This window comes from Protopterus annectens, chromosome 1.part1 (genome assembly GCF_019279795.1).
Source record: "Protopterus annectens isolate FY-2018-M chromosome 1.part1, PAN1.0, whole genome shotgun sequence".
In the NCBI taxonomy this organism is placed as follows: domain Eukaryota; kingdom Metazoa; phylum Chordata; order Ceratodontiformes; family Protopteridae; genus Protopterus; species Protopterus annectens.
This window is the reverse complement of record NC_056726.1, coordinates 419,539,771-419,564,739: the sequence shown is the minus strand read 5'-3', so window position 1 is coordinate 419,564,739 and position 24,969 is coordinate 419,539,771. Positions and strand designations below refer to the sequence as shown.

Below are 24,969 nucleotides of genomic sequence, written 5' to 3'. Positions count from 1 at the left end.
CAGTTTGAAATGTAAAAACATGGGTTGAAAAATGGAATTATGCTTAGCAGAGCTTTTTGGATAAGATACAGCCATAACTGCTGAGATGGCTTATGATGCAGGGACAGCAGCATTTCATTATATAGTGAGGTAGGAAGACATTAGAAGAGGCAAGTGAGAATAGTTGCAGGAAAGGATACCATGGAGAGAAGATACAGAAAAGTGAGAGAAACATGCAGAAGGAAGAACAGTAGAAAGGAGAAGTCTGAGATACAAAGAGAAGAGGGAGGTAGGATAAATGAGAAGCAGTAAGTGAGGAGATGACAGGATGAGATATGTAATTTTGAAATAGGGATAAATGGGTGTGAGAGTGGTGCAGGGTTCATTTAAAGTGACCTGTGTGAGAGCAGCTGCACTTTGTCTGGGTGAAGACATGTTCCTTGAGCTACTGTCTGAAGTACAAGTACTTTTGGATGCCTTAGATAGACAGAGGAATGGAGTCTCAGTTTAGGATGGGGTATGCATGGTCAGTACATTAAAGTTTAGCTTTGGGAGTTAACAAGGTGGGTTGAGACTGAGAGATAACCCAGAGATTATATGCGGGGGATTTCGTGAAATGTTTATTAGTGTACGGGGACAATGTCTCCTGAGAAAGGGCTATGTAAATTAGTGATCCTAGTAGGAGGTTGGCTCTCAAACATGAGAGCCATTTAGCTTTGACAAGAGTTAAGCAGTGGTATTCATTACTTATGGAGTTAGTGATAAACAGGCAGACGTTTATTGAAGATGGTATGTAAGGTGGTGGCATTTTTTTTTTTTTTTGAGGCTGCAGCTATAACGGGTAGTCCATATTCTAGTTGAGATAAGAGCATTCCTTTGCCTATGGAACAGAGTGCACTGATTCCTGACTCTTTCTGGTTGGAGAGCGAGTGTCTGTGCTTAACATACCTGACTGGTCTGGTTGCTATTCAAGGCAGCTACCAGAAAAAGGCCACAAGCCTGCAGACCCTTGCATCATCTGGGACAAGACTGTGGATCACCACACAGGCCGTGGCCTGCTTCTCTTCTTGGGATTGGTGCTAACATTTTGCTTCTGGTGAGAGAAGAAGCAAAGGAGTATTGTATCCCAACAGAGTGAAGCTGTGCTGAGACCAGCATTACTAGTAATCAGGCAGTAGCCATTCATGCGACTCCCCTTCTCATCATTCTTGACAATCTAATTCTTTATTTTTCAGTAAGTACTGCTTGATTTCTTTCTAACTTCAGAATATCTGTCTAAATACTTCATCCTTAAATTTTCAATGTCTACGTATTAGTTTCCCCTCGAGTGTCTGGCAGTGCTCTGTACAGACTCAGACACCTATAATGACCATCCCTCCTGGCATGTCTAAAGGTCAGTTCCTTGTGCTTTCTCCTATTAACCTGGTGAACTTGGGCATTCTGAGGTAGTGTATCAACTGCCTCATATACACAGGCAACCCTCTCCTCTTACCTCCCAACACTCAGACTTGTGAGAGATGCACTTATATATCCAAACTGGAAGCCATGCACTCTCAAGCCAAGAGAGAATGGCTGGTCAAGAGGAGAAGCTCAACACCTGCACCACACCCACACGCAACACACAGCCCTCCAGAACACCCACCATCACAATTCTCACATAAAAACACAAACCACACACCCACCTTCGCAAAGGCTCTCAATAGAAATCTACCCAAACAGCAGAGACCTCCAAGGCAGAAACGCACGCGACGGGTTCCTATTACCTGAGCATATGTTTAGGTTAGCAAATACCTAAACGTCGAACTGGTAATAGCGAAAGCAAAATAATGCGAATGGCCGATTTATCGCAGGGGAAAGAATTCCCTTGGCCATTATGCAGATTTTGCCCCTTTCCCCACTGTAGAGAGATTTCATAGCTGTATATTTAGTTAGGGGGGTGTGGGAAGCAAAGCCCCCCCCACTTCATTTTGGTTTAAAATTTTTTTTTTTTTTTTGCGGCTGAGGGAATTCATTCCCTACGTTCAATCGGACGTTCTCAGTTTTAATTTTTCGATATTACTAGATCGATGTTTAGGTACTCACTAACCTAAACGTTCGATCCGGTGATATATAGATGCCACTCGACCACGACAACACAGCACAAACCACAAGACACACAGCTCACCTACACAGTGTGCCCCTCAACCTAAGCCCCAAAGGCAAAACAGCTTGCCCAATACACAAATCATAGGTGACTCGATAGTGAGGCACACTGATGTCCCACTCAGTAGGTTGAATAAGGAGAAGGTAACAGTCAAATGTCTATCAGGTGCCAGGATCTGACAACACATGCACTCAGGTCACTCCACAAGTACAAGTATGACTCTGTCACTGTCCATGTGGGTTTGAATGACCTGAGATGCACCTCCCTGGACTACATGAAGAGAGACATGGAGGAGCTCTCGGATTATGTGGCCCAGGCAGGTATGACCCTAGCCCTGAACAGCATCTTACCATCACCAAGAATGATACTGCAGTACAAACAGAAAATTATTGACTTCATCAACTGGCTAAGTTTCTGGTGTCATTCTAAGGGGATCCAGTATCTGTCTGCTTGAGATGACATGACTGACAGACCTCGATGCTTTGCCAGAGATGGCCTGCATCTGTCACCCCTAGGTTTCTGGATACTGGGTAAGGCTCTTGCCACCCCGATAGTGCCTTTTTAGGCGATGTTCCAAAGACCAAATTACCACCGTAACAGCTATAAATAAATGCAATCTGAGGGTCATCCTGCTCAATGCTACAAGTCTAAATCTCAAGATGCACTTGCTCAAAGCACTACTCAAAATGGAGAACATCGACATTTGTGCTGTAATGGAGACCTGGTTTAAAAGGGCAGAAAGCATCAGAGCTACCAGGCTATAACTTATTCCATTCCTTTCGGCCACAGAACATGGACTGAAGCTGCAAAGGCAGTGTTGTCTCCATATTCATAAAGGATATGCACACCTCCAGACTAGCAGCCCAGCATAATGCATCTGAGATACTTCAGGTAGAACTAACATTGGGTAAGACGGCGATTCAGGTTGTAGGCAGCTACAGGTCCCCAACCATGTCCCAAGACTCTTACTCCACCTTCCTAAGCACCATGGAAACTATTTGGGTCCAACCCAACACTCTCATACTAGATGACTTCAACTACCCCTCCATCAAATGGGAAAACTACTCATGCACCAATACACTGGTCCAACACTTCCTGGACTTCATCAATTCCAATGTCCTGGACCAGCTCATTTTTACCCCCACTACAGGAAGCAACATCCTTGACCTAGCTATTTCTAACATGGGCAACCATTGCCCTACACCAGTAGTCAATTCCTCCCCGGTTACATCCAACCACAAACTAATGACCACGGAAATCCACATCTCACCCACACCCCCTGCAAAGGTAACCACCATGAAGAACTTCTCCAAAGCTGACTTTGGGCTCCTAAAAACAGAGGTGGCTAAATTCAAGGCACTCATGTCAATGGAAAATAGATGCATGACTGCCAAAGCATAACACCAGTGCACTGTACAAACACATACATAAATGCATGGAATTAGCCATACCCAACAGAACCAAGATGCTCTCCTCCAAAAAAATGGAAGCCAATCTGGTGGTCCCCTGACATTAATAAACTCTACAACAGAGGGAAGAAACTATTGCAGAAAAAGGTGAAGTCCCAAGACTGGAAAAACTCCCTTATGAGCCTCAACAAAAAAGTTGAGATCCCTCATCAAAACTTATAAAGCCAGCTATGAAAGCAGAATTGCAGCAGACACTAAAAACAACCACAAAACCTTCTACAGTTATATCAAGAATCTCTCTCCATGGCAATACCCAGGTTTGCTGTGAGTTACTGCACAATGGTACCTCCTATACTGAGCCAACAGATATTGTCAACATACTGGCTGACAGATTCAGTGCCAACCCCCCCCCCCCAAGGGCCAATCACAATACCGGAGGAATGCGAGGCACCCAGCATTACTGCAGCACAGGTTAAAGCTGCATTGTCCAAGGCCATGAATACAGCTTCCATGGGACCTGACAATATCCCTGGATGTGTTCTACATGAACTACAAAGTGAAATAGCACCATATCTATGTGCCCTGTTCAGTGGCAACCTCACCTCAGGATTTGTCCCTAGTGAAAGGCACACTGCTGCAATCAACCCTCTCCATAAAGAGGAGAGAACTACAGACCCTGGGAATTATTGCCCCATTAGCCTGACAAGTCTGATACGTAAGGCTATGGAGTGCATCATCATGGACCTAATTAACAAGGAAATAGGGAATCTCCAATTCTATATCCCACGCAATTTGGTTTTGTGAAAAGTAGATCATGCCTGCTCAACCTGGTTGACTTCTTTGAGTTTAGTCACCAGAGCTGTGGATGAGGGCAAGGCAGTTCATACATAAGCTTAATGCCAAAAAATGTGTTGTCATCCCCTTTAGGAAAAACTCACTTCCCACTAATTACCATATCGATGAGAGTCCACTGAACACTAAAGGCATTATAAGAGATCTGGGGACACAGGTTGACAGCAACCTCTCCTTCGACCACCACATTGCCACTATGGTCAGAAAGCTCTTCTATGTGACAAACCTCATTACCAAGGGTTTTGCATACAGGAAGAAAGAGGTCATCATCTCTCTCTACTCTTCCCTCATTAGGCCAATCATAGGAGTATAATGCCCCATTTGGCATGTACCTCACTAGACATATGCAACAGCTGGAAAGACCACAAAAGTACCTCACAAAGAGGATTCTAGGCTTTAAACACATGCCCTACATGGACAGACTCAAAAAACTATTCGCTGTCACATATCGTCCACTATGAGGCGATCTCTGCTTGACTTACAAAGCCATGTCTGACCCAGCTCCGTTAGAAATGCTACATCTAGAGAAATCCCAATCCCTCTGCACCACACACTCCAGAGACCTCAACATCATTACCACAATCAACAGAACATGATGGAAGGACAGGTTCATAACCCAGAGATTGCCCACTCTGGAACAGACTTCCTATACATGTCAAGCAGAGTACCCCACTGGCCCTCTTCAAGACAACTCTTGAGTGGATGGGGACTAGAAAGTTCACCCCGGAGATCACTCCAATGGCTCTACTTGATAGTGGTACTGGGAACTAACATCGGGTTTCACGATGCCAGGGCACTTCTATGGGCTAGGCTTGTAAAGGCTCCAGGGCCATTAGTCTAGTACACACCTATGAACCCTATGACAGTTTTGGCTGGCTTTGACAGAAGAGGTGACAGCTTGTTTGCCCAAACAGTAAGTAGTGCATTGATCTTTTTGCATGCGTTTTGAATGTGTATTTATCCAACAGACTGATCTACCCAAATGCCAAGGCATTTTGAAGGATGTGGTAGTTTCTATGGTGGTATTGTTAATATTTTTAATATTAAGGAAGCTGGGTGCTTTGGCTATTTTTTTGGTTGGTTCCAAACAGCATTGCTTTGTTGCTGAGGGAATGAGTGTAAGTTTCTGGCCTATTAGCCACTAGCTGAGGATTTGGAGGTCATCTTGGAGCAGAGTTTGTATAACAGTGGAATTTGTTTGACCTTTGGATGATCATGTCATCTGCATAACCAATAACAGACATCAGTGGATGATCAGATGGAAGTTTGTTTACAACTCAAAGCTATGTTTAGAGGATGTACACAGAATACCTTACTCAGAGTGTGTGTAAATAATATCGGCAGACAGAAATATATACACCCATTACTCACAGTAATGAAACCATGGGAGTTCAGATGAAATTTATTTATTTATTTACTTACACTCTGTTCACTGGGTTAGTTCCAATAGACCAACTACCTCTTTTCAGGGGAAAAACAAGGTAGTATTTATACTGACGAGGAGAAATCTGGCCAGGACACTAGGGACCTTCCCCACCTCTTTTTACTAAGTACTATCATATCTTACATCCACCTGAGCTACCAGCATCTCAGGGAGCTGGGGCTTCTGTTTAACATCTCATTCAAAGGACGGCACACTTAGGAGTGCAGCCTCCCCTTATGCTGCAATGCAGTTTCAGTATTGGAAAATTAAACTACCTTGTGTGGGAACATAACCCACAGCTTTCTGTATTCAAAGGTAAGTGTGCTACATGTTGAGCTACTAAAGCCAGTGAAGTTGTTAGAATAGGAATCCATTTCAGAATATGTGAGGCAGCTGTCAAATTAATACTAAAGAAAAAATTAAAAAATACTAATGGGTATCTCGGAGATCTATCAAGCTTTAGGTGAAACTGACATTTCTATCACAAAAGAAGCAATAAGCTAAAACATTTGTTGGAAAGTAGTAGCAACTACTACAGGATACAGAATGATTTTATTACAATGAAGAAAAAAGGGACAGACCTGTGAGTTTTGCAAGTTCTGCGAGTAATCAGCAGACAGTTTTTATCCTCAGTATATAGTAGAACAGGTGGAAGTACAGGTAAAGAAGGGCCTTCTAACTGCAACATTGATTTTGTAGCGCACAAAAGCAAGTAGTAACACAAGGAGAAAACAAGAAAGCTACATAAAGAATACATGTTCATGTGTATGCATTAAAAGCTAGCTGGAATATAATGCCTTATTTCACTGTTATACACAGTATGATCATTTTAAAAAAAACTCTCTTGTCTTATGTTGGAAAATGTAGAGTTAGATGAAAAAGGAGAGATATGCATTATTAGATTATGTACATTCTTGGGACAGAAAAGGTCATGTTAAATAAGAAAGAAGGGGGGATGCATATTAATTTTTGTGCAATAAGAAATTTTATTGACAACAATATTTGGAAGCATACTGTCCACGTGGTCTAAATTACATGCTGATGATTAAACCTCTCCTTAAGTAAGGGACATAAAAAAATTTAAAAAAGCTAAGTCTGTACAAATATTAATATTTTCACACCTTGTCTTTGATATGGCGATTAAGATACACAGCTTTGGGACCAGTGCAAAGGCATAGAGGGATAAAACCCTAACTATGGCCCAAGCAACTCTAGTCTGATTAGTGACTCAGGCATGTCTAAGGCACTGGCAGGGAGGGCTGGACATGCCCATTCAAGGAGGATGTGCAATTGTCTAAGCAGTTGCTCCCCCCAGACACTCTTAAGATCCACTCTAGCCACAGGTGACTCAGAGAAGTCCAGGGAAGGAGGGGTAAGTAGATATGGCAATGGATAGGAGCAATGTGACATTCGGAATGAATGAAGCAGGGAAAGGAGGAGAAAGAACCTTTACTATTTTATTTTGATATATTTTAAATGCATCTTCTCACTGGTAAATTAATTTTAAAAACTGTCATGTGTTATACTTTTGCTCTTATATAAGATGTGTGGATTGATATATGTATTTTTAATTTCCTTCCCAATAATTTTAGACTCCCAGCTTTACAGAACATCTGCTTGATGGCTCCACTACCTGCATCCAATGGGAACAGGAGGTGGGTAGTCTCAAGCTATGGAAGTGTCCTATGGACTCCTCTTTTTTTCATACTTGGCAAGCCTCATTTTGCTCTCATTGTCCCAGCATGGTTCTAATGAGTGCTGAGTAGAGGGGAACAATGACGTCATTTTTTCTGGATGAGAACCCTTTTGTGATGAGGTGTGCCACATAGAAGGATTTCCTGCCTACTTTGGCGATGTGATTATCAAAGGAGAGACTACTGTCCACCTGGGTCCCAAGGTCTCTTATCACACATTCAGCACTACGCAGACTGCCATTTATGTGGTAGTTCATGGGTACAGAGTTTTTACCAAAGGGAATGACAATGCACTTTTCAGAACTTGAGGCCATGACTGTGACACCAGGCATCTGTCTCAGTGAGACCCTTCTGCAGGATGTCCACACCATTTGGGGACTCGACTATGGCTCCTAGTTTGCAGTCATCTGCGAACTTCATTAGCCAGAGGCCTTCTGTGTTGGCCTGTACTTCAGAGAAGTAGATACCAAACAGGAGAGGTCCCAGGACTGTACCCTGTGATACTCCACTTGTCACTGGTTTGAAGTCAGATTTGGAGTCTGCAACTTTTACAGTGTGGGTTCTATTTGTGAGCCAATTGGTAACCCATCTTGTGACGTACGGATTTATACCTAGTTTAGTGAGTTTAGCTATAATTCTAGAATGTGGGATGGTGTTGAAAGCATTGGTGAGGTCAAAAGACTGTGTCACCTTACCCTCGTCTACGGCTTTGGTGACTGCCTCAAAGAAGTTGATCGGGTTCAGAAGGCATGATCTGCCTTTCACAAACCCAAACTGGGTGGAGTCCAGAGTTTGGAGGTTACCAATGTCTTTGTTTAGGAGTTCCATGATGATATGTTCCATGGCCTTGCAGACCAGGCTCATCAGGCTAATAGGTTGATAGTTCCCAGGATCAGTGGTGGCTCCCCCTTTGTGGAGTGGGATAACTGTTGCTGTGCACCATTCAGTGGGCACAAAGCCTGATGTGAGACTAGGATTGAACATGGTGTTTAGGTGGGGAGCCACTTTGTTCTGAAGTTCATGTAAAACGCAGCCTGAGATGTTGTCCGGTCCCATGGATGCTGTGTTTTTGGTTTTAGAGAGTGCAGCTTTTACCTGCATATATGTGATTACAGGGACTCTGCATTCTTCCTGTATAGATATGGGCCCTTTAGGGGGTGAGAGGGAGGTTCAGTGCTAACTTTACCCATCTGCCAGGATGTTGGCAATATCAGTTGGTTCTGTAATTTTTGTGCTGTTGTGCTGTAACTTAGAACAGATCTGGGTGCTGCCATTGAGATTCTAGACATAGCTATAGAATGCTTTGTGGTTGCCCTTAGAATCAGTGACTATTTTGTTTTCGTAGCTAGCTTTGGAGGATCTCATAAGGGATCTCAGCTTCTTACTGAGAGTGACCAGGGAGCACCTCCACTCATCGGATTTTACTCTCTTTTGCAACAGTTTCTTCCTTCAGTTATAGAGTTTGTTTATGGCAGGGGACCACCAGATTAACTTCCTTTTTTGGAGGATAGCGTCTTGGTTCTGTTTGGGACAGTAAGATCCATGCACTCGTGTAAGTGCTTATAGAGTGCATCTGTGTAGGATTCAGCAGTCACAACTGTATTGTCCATCTGGATGGGTGTCATGAAGTTCACCACTTCTGTCTTAAGAAGCATGAAGTTGGCTTTGGAGAAATTTTTTACCGTGGTTTCCTTAATGGTTGTTGGGGGCGGGATGCGGATATCTAGGGTGATTAGCTTATGGTCGGATCTGTCCAACGAGGAGTTGATTTCAGGTGTGGAACACCGGTCACTCATGTTGGTAATGACTAGCTCTAGGATATTGTTGCCCCTGGTGTGGGTGTGGATAAGTTGATCCTGGACATTGGAATTTATGAATTCCAGAAAGCGTTGAGCAAAGGAGTTGGTACACGAGTAGTTTTCCCAGTTAATGGTGGGGTAGTTGAAATTACGCATTATTAGGGTGTTTGGTTGAACCCTAATATTTTCCAGTATATCAAGAAAAGAGAAGTGGGAATCCTGGGGCATGGTGGGGGATCTGTAGCAAGCTACAATTCGGAATACAGTTTTGCCCAGAGCTAGTTGCACTTAGATAACCTTGGATGCATTATGCTGCGCAACAAGCCTGGAGGTGTGGATATCCTTAATGAATATGGACACACCTCCGCCTTTGGTATTCTGGTCCAAGTTAGACGGCCAAAAAGTGTGGTATGAGTTATAGCCTGGTAAAGCAGGGGTTCTCTCTACAGCCTTGAAGCACGTCTCAGTCACTGCAGAGATATCAATGTTCTCCATTTTAAGGAGTGCCTCGAGTGATTGCATTTTGAGATTTAGACTTTTAGCATTGAGTAGCATTACCCTCAGTTTTTGCTTGCCTGTTCCTGTTACGGTGGTGAATTTGTCATTTGAACCTTGCCTAAATAAGGCACTATAGGGGCGGCAAGAGCCTTAGCCAGTATCTGAAATACCAGGGGCGACAGGTGCAGGCCATTTCTGGCAAAGCATCATGGTCTGTCGACCATGTCGTCCCAGGCAGACAGATACTGGACTCCCTTAGAATGACACCAGAAGCTTAGCCAACTATTGAAGTCAAATATCGAACATCAAATGATTAAAAGAAACAAAACACTTGTTTCTGCACGGGGCAATCCCCCATGAAACCCCCACACCCCCTGCTAATTATATATACCAACTCAGAGATTGTACTCCAATCCTGGCTGCGCCGTGTTCCTGTACGGTATAACTCCAATTTGCTTTAACCTTTGATGCTTCAGTTTTCAAGCTTTTCAGCTCAAGCATGTGGATTACGCTCATATATAGTTTATTTTATAGGGCACTATGTATGTATGTATGTACTTAAATGTACATGGGTGTGTGTGCGTGTAATAAAAATATTACTTTTATATATATATATATATATATATATATATATATATATATATATATATGTATTTTTTGGAATACAATGTAAAAAAATGTAGATCAACTGTTAATGTTGGTACTACACTGGCATACAGAGTGAGAACAACATTAAGGGAAGTGGTCATTTGTGTATTTACAACTGTATTAAAAAAAAAAAAAAACGGGCGAAGAAGAGGCCAAGTAAGGCAACAGTACAGAGGAAGGAGAGAGGGAGAGAAGCTCAGGCAATCTGTAAATATACATCCAGATTAGCAGTTCTATGCACTTCACTTGAACTGATATGGTTTTGCTTAGTTAATATATGTCTATAATATGCACATTGCTTAATAGGTTTTACTGGCGTTTCGAATCCACTTTGGTCAACCATTTAAAATGTTGACTCTAAATGAGCAATTTGGAATGTTGAAAAGTAAGCCAAAGCAAAAACGAATATATTGACAACCATGGTTCAATGTATTCGATATAGCAGGAGGTGACATCACCCACCTCCTGCTATGCACATTAACGTACCATTAAACTGTACAGTCAACCGTACGTTAATTCTACTGTTTTGTAGAGGGGGGCTATGCCCCCCTGTGCCCCCCACACCCCCTGCACATTAAATACACCAACTCCGAGATTGTACTTCGGTGAGGAAATGGACTAATTCCCTGTTCCTCACTGAACCGCGAATCCCCCTGCACAATGTCAAACCCAAATGCTCAAATTACACTACCCATTTGCTGCAGTGTAGTAGATCGATTTGGGTTCGACATTCTGCTGACCTGAAAACTACAAGTCGACCAATGCAGTTTCAAGGTTTTCCATGTAAACAAATGCATCTACAAGGACTTAAAAAGTCATGGGCATTTAGAAGCCATATAGCTGAAACACTTGATGTCCTTAAGGGGTCATTTACATATATCCCATGGGCCTCTATCACAGGAGGTTTAAGGTATCACACAATGAAAACTAGCTTGGCTAGGTTTTTCTTGTAATTTTTACCAGTTGGTTTGGCTGTGTGACCTTTTTACTCTTTAGTTCTACTGAGGGAAGGAAGGACATCTCCTTGCTGTCCTACTAGTATGACAGTTGTGTCAGTGCAGTTGGCTTCCTGCAACAGGAGAGGGAGACTGATTGGATGTGGTCAGTGGCTTTTGTCCCCAATACATAATGCAGCACTGCTTTGTGGAGAGATGGGCAAAGCACTAGGCTTCACCAGTACATGGTTGCATGCAGGGTTTATATAGCATAATGGACAGTAGTTGAGGAAAGATAGAATGACACCTGCTACATGCCCTGTTAGGGAGAGAGTATAGTGTCTGTGTGGCTGGCTTTCTGCAATAGGTGGGGGTAATAAGCTGACACTGATGGCTTGAGTCCCCGATCATCACTGCAGCAGTGCTTTTTGGAGAGGTAGGGAAAGCGTAAGTCTTTACCGGTACACAGTGTATATGTTTGGTGCCATGAGTGTAGACAAAAACAGCAAATGTGTGTGGGGTGAGGGGGTAACAGTGTAATGGGCAAATGATTTGGCAACTGTAGATTGAAAGATGGTGAGCAGGAGATGAACATGTCATTATACTAGGTTTGCAGCCACGGATAGGGAAATCAGCAGTTGATTTGGACACAATAACATGCAACATTGTTTTCCAGAAAACTGGCCACTATGTCACAGTCATGTGACATTCTGGATCTGTGTGTTTGTGTGTAACTATTGCATATCTAGAGTAACAGAACTATGGAGCAAAGCTGGACTGACACTGGCTTGAAGTTTTACTTGGTGGATAGTGGTGTCAGTGCAAAGGCCTTCCTGCAACATCTGTGGGGTTTCCTGAGCTGTCATGTGCTAATAGTTTTTGCACCCCTTAACCATTACAGTACTGCTTCGGGGAGAGGGAGTCAAAGCCCCACAACACATGGAATGGGTATGCACGTGGGTTCATGCTAGTCAAAACCTAATGGACAGCAAGATTTTTAACTGTGGACTGATAAATGTTGACAAAGTGAAACGTAGCAGGTGTCATAAGACTGGGCTGGGAGAAAAGTGCAGTGACATTGAACAAAGGGGTTTGCCCACATTAGCCATATTATTGTTTTGCGAAAATCTGGCCATTGCATCATGATTATCCAGTCCTGCAGTATGTGTGGTGTAAAACAACTATAGAGCAAACCTATACTGATACCTGTTTGCTGCCCTGCTGAGAGGAACACTTGTGTAACTGCAGTGGGCTTGCTCCACTAGCTAGAGATGGGAGTCCTGAACAGACATCAATCAATAGTTTTCTTTTTCCAAAGCCATTACAACCATGTTTTGGAGAGTAGTGGAAAAGCCTGAAAGCTGACTGGTACTTTGTTGGATGGGTGACTGTGTGCTTGTAGGGAGTGAAGATGTGCTTTTGTAAGTGTAGTGTGAATGTTATGCAGTGTAAAATGGAGACACTATAAAATTGTGCTCAATGGTGGTTGCTAGTAATTTCATCATTGCATGACTGAGAAACACTGCCTTGTGCCTGTCAGTACATTGTTTGAGTGCAATGTTTAGGGTACTATGGCACTGGTACAGCTGCTGGTACTGTTTCAATACACGTGTCATGCAGTATGTACATGCCTGCCTAATCTGGGGTAGTTGCAATGGAGAACAGATAAGAAGGCATGTTTGACCGCTTATTAATCTACCCCACAAGTATCACTAACTTTGGCTTATACATTCGGTCTGACATACAATCCATAATGCTTTCGGAAAAAGAAGTTGGATTCTCCTGAACAAACAATTAATTAAAGACTGTTTTTTCAGAAAATGAATGCTAATTCATGCAGTCTTATTCTTGTGAGCTCCATAAATCAGTAATATTGCTATTTTTGAAAAGTATCTGATTCAGAAGAATTCTCCACGACTCAGTTGCTAGAGGATAAGAGATATGCTTTATGGAGTTTGTCTTGGGTATATACTTCAACATTAGTAAAGTACTGGGTCAAATTAGAGGCTTGGGAAGTCATTAAGAAGAAAGAGAACTCTTTCATTATTATGTACAGTTTGGTATTGCAATACAGTACTTCAGGTTATACTACAACAGAGTAACTATGTAAAGATAACCACGTGGATAGCCAGAATGAAACTCGAATATTTTATTGTGCACATTTTAAGAAAGCGATAGACTGACCTAAACTCCTCTGCCTTGATTTTATTTCCTTTTTATAAAATGCTATTCAGAAGTGATAGAACAGTTTTAGTGATACACCAGGCTCAAATATGTTTGATGTCTATTACTATGCAAAGTTAACTAATTAGTTAAATCTAGCCAAGCTGGAAATTTGAGACTCTAGCTCAGTGAAGCTGAACAGAGAGCAGGAGTAACTCAGCCAGGAAATGAAACTTGCACAACTGCTTTTTGTAAAAGTCTTTATCTCCGTAATTTGTTGACACTTCTGCAAGCTCCTTTTAAGAGTGTGTGTGGTACATCAGTAGGAACAACATTTATAAATCTCAGTGCAGACCAGTCAATGACACTTAGATCTACAGACTCAAATTTAGCAGGTTTTTTTCAGTGGTTACATTTTAACTGACTAGTCATACCTCTCAACTTAGAGCAAGAAATCTGGACACAGCCATAAATAAAAGTGGGACAAAGGCCCAAAAATAGGCACAGTTTTTAAATATTCTATCAACTTAAGTCTGTATCACCAATAACAGGTTTGGCATTAGCATGGAAGGTTACTAGGCTAATGGCCCTGGGGCCTTTACAAGCCTAGTCAAGAGTTTATCCTCAAAAAAGAAACTTCAGTCAGCACCTACAATTTCTGAATACCTCTGAAAGGTATGAAAGCCTAAAACTGAAATGTCTGCTGTTATTTTTTTTTAACTTCAGTCTTTAATGTGCTGCCTGAAAAAAACAACTTCATAAAACAGACCAAAAATATGAGGCAAAAGTCTGGACATTCTTTGAAAGGTACGCTGGAAGTCTAGTCTGACAACGAACGGCAGAGATAGCCGTTCTCAGATTCGGTGCTCTCAGAACATTATGGGACAAATTTAGCTTTCCAAAGGAAAATGCTCATGGGGTGTCTGCTCCCATAAGTACAGACAAGGATAAAAATAAAATTCAGAATGAATACTTTTGCTACCGGCAGCTTTGGGGGGTCCAGTAAATCATAATGAGATAAAAAAATCCATTAGTTTGCCCGCAGTAGTCTTGATGTAAAATGTCACTAACTGCCTTGCAGTGATATTGAAGATAGGTAAACCCACCTGATGAGCAGTAGCAAGCCACACCCAAACCCCACCTGTCACGGCGATGTCAGTGCACCCGGGTGGGTTAACCATCTTCAATATCACCTGCGATCAGCATAAATGTCAGATGTCTGACCTTCTGTTTGCAAGAGAAAAAAAATAAGCAACTGTTTTACAACAAAACATCCTACCTTCCTCTCAAATACAGACAAGTTTAAGTGTTATTATGTACGATCGCTTCACTAGTCTAACTAGAAGACTTAGCTCGAGGGAAGCTAGTTTAGTAAATGGCAAGGCACGAAATAAGGTTTACTTACCTGGAAACATCAGTCATTCCATGCTGTACAGTACAGTACAGCACAGTACCTATCACATGAACCACCACTAAACTTCATATTTGTAATTTAGAAAATTACTGTGATAACATTAAACACCTCCTGCAAAGTCATCATTTCTACAACAGCAGTCGACAGAAGTGCACCAACTCTGCTATTCAACTTAGCAAACTTACTAATGAATTATCACAAAGGAAGCAAACCAACAGGTGGTCAAAATGTAAGCAAAGGTTCCATGTAAGCCTTAAATGCAGTATGACAAAGCACCTATATGGACAAATGAACAGACTGAGGATACATCTGGTGCGATACAACTTACCTGGCATAGCTAATGAATAGTCAACCATTTCTGCCACTGAACTAAAGAGTTGGGCCTGTGAAGCCTTTCTCAGCTGGTGTAGAAAACCCACCAGTGCTGCAAGGTTCAACTTCTTAGCAGCATCTTCAAATAACCTGTAAGCAATTCAATAAAAAAACAATAAAAATTAACATTATCTTGCTGAAGATTCCACTTGGTAAACTATCTTTTTCTAAGTTGCACAAACAGCCTACAAATGTGCACAAACTGAACAGAATACTTAGTTTATTTTTATACTTTTATAACACACATTTCAATTACTTTACAACTCAGTAATTATTTGGTAATGTCTTTATATAAACAGCTGTAAGGCAGGGAACAGCCTGAATCCAGCGCTATGGAAATCAAAGCAGTATCCTCAACTATCACCATCAAGATAGATGGTAATATTCTGATTATAAAGGGCTTTGGCAGGCACTGCTGTCTTAGCAGTCTAGTGTTGTTATTAGCTGCATTTGTGTAGAATTAATTATTTAAAACAAGCCTGTACCTGCTTTTAACATTACTAAATACTTTATTATTAAAACACACACACAATTAATAACCACACTTAACTAGAAAGAATAGTTCTGTAAAATCTTACCATAACCACAGATGTCCTATTCTATATGCTGCAGTATTCATAACATGAGGGAGACCACTGCAGGCTGACTCGTACATCTGACCAATATACAAAATTCTAATGCTACTGCGATGTACGTGTGACACTGCATATCAGCTAGCATACGTTGGTCATAAAGAGACGTTGGGTATAAAGTGGACGTCAGCACGTACTAACCTCAGAATTGAATGCTGCAAAAGCACCAGCCTGATCTAGGTGAGGGAAACATGCCACCGTGGCCAGGGGAAGCATCAGGGAGAAGGCGGGGGGGGGGGGTTAATACTGCACCATCTGGAAGAGGAGGGCATCTATTGTGATGGTAAAATTTTACACAACTACTCCATGTTCTTCTATTCATATGCTGCAGTATTCATAACATGAGGGACAGTGTCAAAGCTCATGCAGAGGAAGAATTGGGCAGAGGAGCAGAAACATTTTCCACAAAACCACGCAGAATAGTTCTGGCAAACCCAGCCCTGGATCTGGAAATGACATCTAGTTTATAGTGTTTAGTGAAGGTATGAATAGAAGACCTGGTAGCTGCCTCCAGGATTAGAGCAAGTGTCCAACTCTTCAAAGAAGGCTCCAGAGGAGGACACTGCCCTAGTGGAATGTGCCCTCACAGGAGAGGAGAGATTCTCTCCATTGGCTAAATAACAGAAGGAAATAGCTTTAGAAATCCAAGGGGAGATAGTGTGCTTGGAAACAGTTTGACCCAGAGCCCTTAGGTGATAAGAAACAAATAATTATTCAGGCAGGATTGGTTTTGTTCAAGTAGAATCTGAGTTGCCTGTGCACATCTAAAGTGTGTAGAATCCTCTCAATGGAGGATTGAGCAGAAGAGAAAAAGGTTGGAAGATTGACAGACTGATTGAGAGAGAACTCATTAACTACCTTGGGCATAAAGGAGGGGTAAGTGCATAAAGACACCCTTATCCCTGTGGAAGACTGTGAAAGGGGAGGTAGACAGAGCTTGTAATTCAGATACCCTTCTGACAGTTTGCCAGGTGCAATGTCGTAGAGAAGAGGAACTTATTGGCTCAAATGGGGCCAGGGGAAGTTTCTCCAAAAAGTACAGTTGTGTACACTTACCATAAATGTAGATGTTCGAGTGTCTTTACTGTTGCAGTCATGACTGTAGGGTTCTCCCCTGCCGGCAGGCAGTCCTCGGTCGGCCAGAATCCCAAAGTCTGGGTCCAGCGTCAGCTGCTCAGCCATGCTCCCTGACGTCAGAGCGCCAGGTGTACAAAGCTGACAGCCGATGCCATGTTCTCCAGTTTTTCTTGCCTCAGATGTCAGGTGTTCCAAAATGAGTAAGATCCCATACCCTTTGCAAATACACCTCAGAAGAAGGGTGAAGAAGGGAACCACACAAAAGAAAAAATAAGAGGGGACAGGAGGGAGGGTAACCCAGACTGCAACAGTGAAGACACTCGAACATCTACATTTATGGTAAGTTTACACAACTGTACTATGTTCATCGTGTTTCACTGTTGCAGTCATGACTGTAGGGTTGAATCCCAAAGCAGAATAAAAGGGAAGTGGTCATAAAGTAGAGGGGGCGGCTAAAAGGCCCTGCAAGACTGCAGAAGCAAAACCTCCCCTAGACTTAGAGTAGAGAGGTAGATTGTAGTGCTTAGAAAAAGTATGCACTGAACTCCAAGTTGCAGCTTCCAAAATGTCTTTGGTAAGAACTCCCCTGAGGAAGGCAGCTGAAGTGGCAGCAGCTCTGGTAGAGTGAGTCCTTATACTCCCTGGGATTTGCTTTCCATGGTGTGAATAACAAAATCTGATTCCATGAGCAATCCATTTTGAAATGGTCTGTTTTGAAATGGCTTTACCTTGGGAACTTGAAGCATAAGAAACAAACAATTGCTCTGATTTCCTGATGTCCTTGGTTCTGTCCAGGTAAAAACGTAGTTGTCTGTGTACATCCAAGGAATGCAAGATCCTTTCCCCTTATTTTGAGGACTGGGGAAAAAGTTGGCAAGTGAATAGTTTGATTTAAAGCCACTTTGGAAACCACCTTAGGCATGAAAGTAGGATTAGTCCTTAAAGACACCCTATCTTGATGAAAAATAATATAAGGTTCCACAGCCATGAGAGCTTGCAACTCCGAAACTCTCCTGGCAGAGGTCAGAGCTAACAGGATGGCTGTCTTCCAAGATAAAAACTTGATGTCAGATGTGGCAGCAGGCTCAAAAGGAGGTAAGGTGAGTTTTTCCAGAACATAGTTGAGATCCCAGGCAGGAATGGGTGGAGATCTAGGGGGCCCTTAAGTTCTTAGCTCCTCTGAGAAACTGTCTCATGAGCTGGTGGGAAAAGATTGGAGGATCTGTATTATAATGAGCAGAAATAGCAGAGGCATGTATCTTTATGGAAGAAAAAGAGAGACCCTTATGTAAGAGGTCTGTCAGGTAAAGTAAAATCAGAGGAATGTCAGGAATAAGAGGGTCCGAATCCTGAGCCTGCATCCAGGTGCAAAATCTTTTCCATTTTCCTGCATAAGATTTTCTAGTGCTAGGCCGTCTGGCTTCTAAAATGACATCCATAACCTGCTTGGGTAGGAGAGAATGAATCATAGACCCTGGATTAACCAGGCCGCCAGGTTGAGAGTTTTGACATGGGAGTGCAGAACCTGACCCTGGTGTTGGGACAGAAGGTTCGGAGTTTGTGGTAAAACCCAAGGGCGCTCCAGAGAAAGGTTTTTCAGTGTTGGGTACCAAAACTGTCGAGGCCAATTTGGGGCCAGCAAAATTATCATCTTGGGCTTGTCCTGTTTGATCTTTAATAACACCCGTGGAAGAAGAGGTAGAGGCGGGAAGGCATACCCCGAGAGGTTTCTCCAACTGAATGATAGTGCATCCACTTTCCAAGCTAGTTCGTGGAATGTCCTGGTGCAAAAAATCTGTAGTTGATGATTGAGGTGGGATGCAAAGAGGTCTATGTGAGGACATCCCCAGACTGCTGTAATCATCTTGAATATTTCGGTGTCCAGCATCCATTCATGTGGGTCCGACAGGTTTCTGCTCAGACTGTCTGCCAGGAAGTTTTGCTTCCCTGGTAGAAACTGAGTTTGCAGTTCCAATTTGCAAGCTAGAGCTGTGTTCCATAGATTCATGGCTAGTCTGCAAAGGGGATAGGAATGTGATCCCCCTTGCTTGTTTATGTACCACATAACTGTGGTGTTGTCTGTCCGTATCAGTAGTTGCCCTGGTTGTAGAAGATTCCTGAAGGACAATAGAGCATTCTGAACGGCTAGCATTTCCTTTAAATTGATATGCAGGTGCTTCTGATCCTTTGTCCAAAGGCCCTGCAGAAAGTTGCCTTGCAAATGGGCTCCCCATGCATAATCTGAGGTGTCCGTGGTTAGTATCTGACTGGCTGGAGGCAGACTGAAGGGTTTCCCTTTGTTTAGAGTACATGCCTTGGACCACCAAAGGAATTCCTTTTGAAGACAAGGCAGGACTGTGATCTGTATGTCTAAACTGTGGCAATGCTGAGACCATACACTTTTTATGTACCACTGTATTTTCCTCATATGTAGTCTTGCATATGGTACGAGAAGGATGCAGGAGGTCATGTAACCCAAAGCCTGCAGGAATTTCCTTGCAGATAGCTGAGTTAATGTTGCCAAGGTTTTGAAAGTTGAAGCCAGCTGTAATTGTTTTTCATATGTCAGAAATGCCATCTGGGTTGTTGTGTTTAGAAGAGCACCCAGAAAAGTTATCTGTTGCGAGGGTGTCAAATTTGACTTTTTTATGTTTACAGTGAATCCCAGGAACTTGAGAAGTTTCTGAACAAATTCTAGATGCTGGAGTAAGACATCCTTGCTGTCTGCCTGAATAAGACATTCGTCCAGATAAGGGTAAATTTGAATTCCCTTGAGTCTGCAATAAGCTACTACTGGAGCCAGGCACTTGGTGAAGACCCTGGGCACAGTATACAATCCAAAGGGCAGCACAGAGAATTGATAATGCCTCGATCCGGCCTTGAACCTGAGGTATTTTCTGCACTCCTGCTTGATGGGAATGTGTAAATAAGCCTCCTTTAAATCCAAAGTTACCATCCATGCATTTTTGGTCAACACTGGGAGTAGCTGCTGTAGAGTAAGCATCTTGAATTTTGGTATTTCGAGAAAAGTGTTTAAGACTGACAGATCCAGAATGGGTCTCCATGAATTTTGCTTTCTGGGGACTAGAAAGAGCATTGAGTAAAAACCTTGTCCCATTTCTGAAAGTGGAACCAGTTCTATGGCTTTCATAGCCAAGAGGGCTTCCACCTGGTTTAAGGCCTCTAACCATTGATGTTTTGGTAGATCTGGCCATCCGCTTGGTCTTGGTAGGGTATGAAAATGGAATTTGTAACCTCTGGAAACCACATCCAGAACCCACTTGTCTTGGGTTATATGAGTCCAATTTAGGTGAAAAAGAGAAAGTATTCTTCCGAGAGGGGCTTCCAGGCAAGAAGTTCCTGCAGCCCAACAGAGGGAGTCATTGAGCCTGTTTTCTATGAGCTTGCGGCCTGTCCTCTCCTCCCCTAGGGGTGGAAGCAGTCCACTGTCCTGGTCTATAAGAGGCTTGCGTTTGAGGCCTTCCTCGGGAGCGTCTGTATCTACCCCTCTGAGGCCTGTCTGAATTGGGAAAGGACCAATTTTTTGTAGGCCAATTCCTACTAAATCTGGGTGGCTGTACTTGTAAGAAATCCTTAACTGTTTGCATGGATTTTGCCTTGTCCTCCATCTTCTTTATCACCTCTTCAGCCTTAGATCCAAACAAAATATTATGCTGAACAGGAGCATCCAATAACTTAGCTTTTACTTGATCTGGCAAGTTTTGTTCCTTTAACCAAGCATGCCTTCTAATGACTGTACCAGAGGCAGCAGCCCTACAAGAAGCCTCTAAGGCATCAAATCCTGCTTCCCAACTTGTTCAGTGGCATGCATTAAGTCATGTAATTCCTTATCATCTGCACAGGCGGAAATGGAAGTTAGCTTTTGTTTCAAAACAGACAGAAGGAATTGCTGGTATTTCAGCATACGAAATTGACAGTTTAAAGCCCTAATAGATAAAGTAGCTGAAGTGTACACTTTTTTGCCCCATCTTTCTAAAGATCTGGAATCCTTCTCAGTGGGAATGGGTATTTTAGCAGAAGCGGCCTTAACCCCCTTAGGGCCCTGAGAAATGGTTTCAGGATCAGCAGTAGGGTTCTTGTATAAAAACTGGTGGGAATCAGGAACCCTATAATATCTGTCTGTCTTAACAGGAGCTGGAGGAAAAGAGTCAGGAGTTAAGTTAACCTCTGAAAAAGCATCATCCACAATATCCAAAATAGGAGGAAAAGCCAGGAGTCTATGTTGGGGAAGAAGAAGAAAATCCCTTAGTCTTTTCTTAGATTCCGAGTACTCCTGTCCTTCCCAGTGAAAATGTTCCCTCATTTCATGCAAAGTTTCCCCAAAAGAGAAATCCTCAGGGGGAGAAGCTGAAGGAATGGATTCCTCAGCATCAGAATCCTCATAAGGAGGGAAAGAATATTCCTGGTCAGAAGAAGAAACTGAAGAAACAGAAGCCTGATCAGAGGAGTCATAATACACTTCCTGCCTTGGCCTTTTATCTGGAGGGGGATGTGAACCCCTAATCATAGTAAGTAAGTCCTCCGCCATCTTAAGTAACTGTTTCTGAGACTTGGGTACCAGATCAGAAGAGGCCTGGGCTGCAGTCTTTGATTTGGAAGGAGTCTTTGCCTTTGTCTTTGGCCTTGCCTTTATTAGAAGCTGAGTAGGCCTGAAAACCCCTTCGGAAGCCGGTACCTGCACAGCGGCTCCGGACCCATCTGAAGGAGCATTGTCCGAAGGTCCTGCAACAGAAATATTCAAAGGCCTAGTTGGCTCCTCGTGGGAGTCCGTTTTGGCCATCGGTTCCGAAATGGCTGACGACAGGGGCTGCAAAAGCACCTCACTGACGACGGCCGAACCTGAAGCTGACTCTGCTTGTACAACATCGTCTGATTTGGACCTCGGAGGACTGTCTTTATCCTTGCGTCGTTTGTGAACTCTGGTAGCCGGAACCGTATCCGACGACATTTTGTAATTAAAACGCCTACCAAAGTAATGAAATGCAAAATCGTACCTTCGTTTAATTGTACGTTGATTGAATCTAGCACAAAACCGACAACTAGCTACGTCGTGGTCAGGGCCTAAGCAAGGAATACAGTAAGAATGAAAATCCTTATGAGGTATTTGCTTCCCACATGAAATACAATTATTAACTTTTTCTGACATCGGACTGGAGCAAGAAAAAAGTTTCCCCAACGGGGTACTTAGCTTTGAGTAGGAGAAGAAAGTCTTCGGACTGAAGTACGTTTATAAAAAATTGTCAGGAGTCAGCCGACAGGCCCTTGCGAACTGCTATCACCGCACGGCAAGAAAGACTGGAGAACATGGTGTCGGCCGTCAGCTTTGTACTCCTGGCACTCTGACGTCAGGGAGCATGGCTGAGCAGCCGACGCCGGACCCAGACTTTGGGATTCTGGCCGACCGAGGACTGCCTGCCGGCAGGGGAGAACCCTACAGTCATGACTGCAACAGTGAAACATGATGAACATCAAAGTTGAGAACCCAAGGAGGAGGAACTGGTTTCCTAGGTGGTCTGATGTGACGGATGCCTTTTAAGAACAGTTTAACTTCCAGCCTAGAAGCTAAAGGTGCAGACAAGGGCAGACATGCATAGATAGCAGAAAGATGGGCTTTAACTGAAGAGTACGGCAGCCCACTCTTTCAATTCACACAGACAGGACAATACCAGTGGGACCTCCACTAACAGTGGTTGTAAATCCTTTATGAGACACCAGATGGAAAACCTCTTCCATTTTGAAACATAGGATTTCCTAGTTATAGGTTTGCTGGCCTCCTGCAGAACTTGAAGTGCGTCCTCAGAAAAAAGGTGTCTGAAGGGAATAAAAATCCTACCAATCACAGAGACAGGTTTAGAGCTGACATCTGTGGATGTATTAGAGTTTCCTTATCCTGTGTAAGTGGGTCCACTCTGTGGGGTAACTTATGATGACTGCCCTTGGCTAAATGCAGGAGGAGGGGAAACCAATGTTGTCTTGTCCAAAAGGGGGTCACCAGCAAGATTTCTGGTTGCTCCCAGTCTATTTTCAGCAGGACCTTTTGGAAAAGTGGAGGGGGAATGCATCCTCCTCCAAGAGAAAGGTAGACCGCCCACCTTCCATGCCAAAGGATGTGGGATCCTGTCACAAAATTTGGAAAATTGTCTGTTCATGAGGGAGGAAGAGAAATCTATCTAAGCTATACCCATCGACAGGCCAGGTCCAGAAACACATCCCCGTGTAACATCCATTTGAGGGATGGAGTCATGGACCTGCTGAGTGTGTCTGCCACAACATTCTGAGTTGAGGGAATGAAGACAGCCTGAAGGGAGACTTGACTTTGCAAAGCTAGCTTCCAGGCCTATAAAGCCAGTCTGCACAGGAGGTAAGACTTTGTCCCCCTTGTTTGCTGACATACCAGAGGATTGTAGTGGTGTCTGTGAGCCACCTTAGGACCCCTAGGGAAAGCACAGGTTTGATGGTTTGGACAGCAAAAATCAAGGCACTCATTTCCTTTATGTTGATGTGCTGCTTTGCTTGGACTGGAGACCACACATCTCTGACCTTCCAGGATTCCAGTGCTGCACCCCATCCTAAATCTGAAGCATCTGTGTACATCTCCTGAGTTGGGAGAGGTGGTAGTGAGGGTAGACCTGGACTGCTTGCAACCTGAAGTATCCCACCAGTCTAACTCCCTTTTCAAGCAGGGCAGGAGTAGGATAAAGTTCAGAGGATGGGAGTGTTGCATCCAAACTGTCCTCAAGAACCACTGGAAACTTCTCATGTATAATGTGACTAAACAGAGCATGGGAATCGTTGAGTCCATGAACTCCAGGAGGCATAGAAAGTCCCTGGCAGTCACCGATTGAAGGGGTCCTGGAAATAGGAAGTAAGGGACTGGACCTTTTCTGGAGGTAAGGAGGCTAACACATCCTGTCTGTCTGAATCCTGCAGCCAAGAAAAATGGGGTCTTGGGAGGGGGTCAGAGTAGACTTCTGACAGTTTATCCTGAAACCTAGACTCTCCAGGAGAGACACCATGAAGGAGAGATTCTCCTGAAGGATATCTGTGGATATGGGCCTAGAGGAGAAGGTCATCTAGGTAAGGAAAAATCTGTATACCCTGTAGTCTGCAGTAGGATATGACAGGAGCTAAGCATTTTGTGAATAACCTCAGTACTGTAGACAGACCAAAGGGCAAAGCACAGAACCTAAAATGTGAGGAAGCAACAGAAAAGTGAAGACATTTCCTGAACCTGAGGTGAATGGGGATATGAAGGTAGGCATCTTTGATTTCTAAAGACACAATACAAGCCTGGGGAAGTATGAGTGGGAGAAGCGTGGGTAAAGCCGGCATACGAAAGGTGGAGACTTTCAGAAAGGTATTTAGATTGGAAAGGTCTAGAATGGGCCTTCAGAGGCCATCCTTCCTGGGAACCAGGAATATCATCCTGGAGTAAAATCCTTTGCCCACTTGACAGAGTAGGACTTCCTAAACAGTTCCTTGAGAAGGAAGGCTGAATATGACCTGGGGGAAGAATTCCAGTTCTTTCGGGGGTTGTGGAATGCCCCTGAAGGAGGGAAGAGTTTTCCACACCATGAAATATCCTTGCTGGATGATGGATACCTCCTCAGAACATACCCAGATGCAGCTGCCATAGTTGAAACCTCCACAACATCATAAGTGCACTTAATGGAGTTCCTTGTAACCTGAGCCAAAGAATTTAGAATGCAGGAGAGCTTAGCTTTGGTGGGAGAATCAGGGAGTTCAGAAAGAAGCTTTCCTGCATCTGATAAAAGTGCCAGGGAATACTTGGCCATATGACTTTGATAATGAATTGCCCTGAAGGCCAAAGTAGCAAAGATATATACCTTTTTTCCCTAATCTCTCTATGACTTTGCTCTCCTTATCTGAGGGAAGCAAGGCAGTAGAAG

At 43.2% G+C, this 24,969-nt stretch overlaps 1 protein-coding gene across 1 annotated transcript in view; it reads right to left on the bottom strand.

The window, feature by feature from the left end:
* ARFGEF3 (ARFGEF family member 3) overlaps window positions 1–24,969 on the bottom strand; it is a 2,280,599-nt gene that overhangs the window by 820,442 nt on the left and 1,435,188 nt on the right. The window contains exon 20 of the mRNA XM_044087095.1: window positions 15,286–15,419. Within this exon, the coding sequence (XP_043943030.1) occupies window positions 15,286–15,419 (134 nt within the window). The remainder of the gene's footprint in view (window positions 1–15,285; window positions 15,420–24,969) is intronic.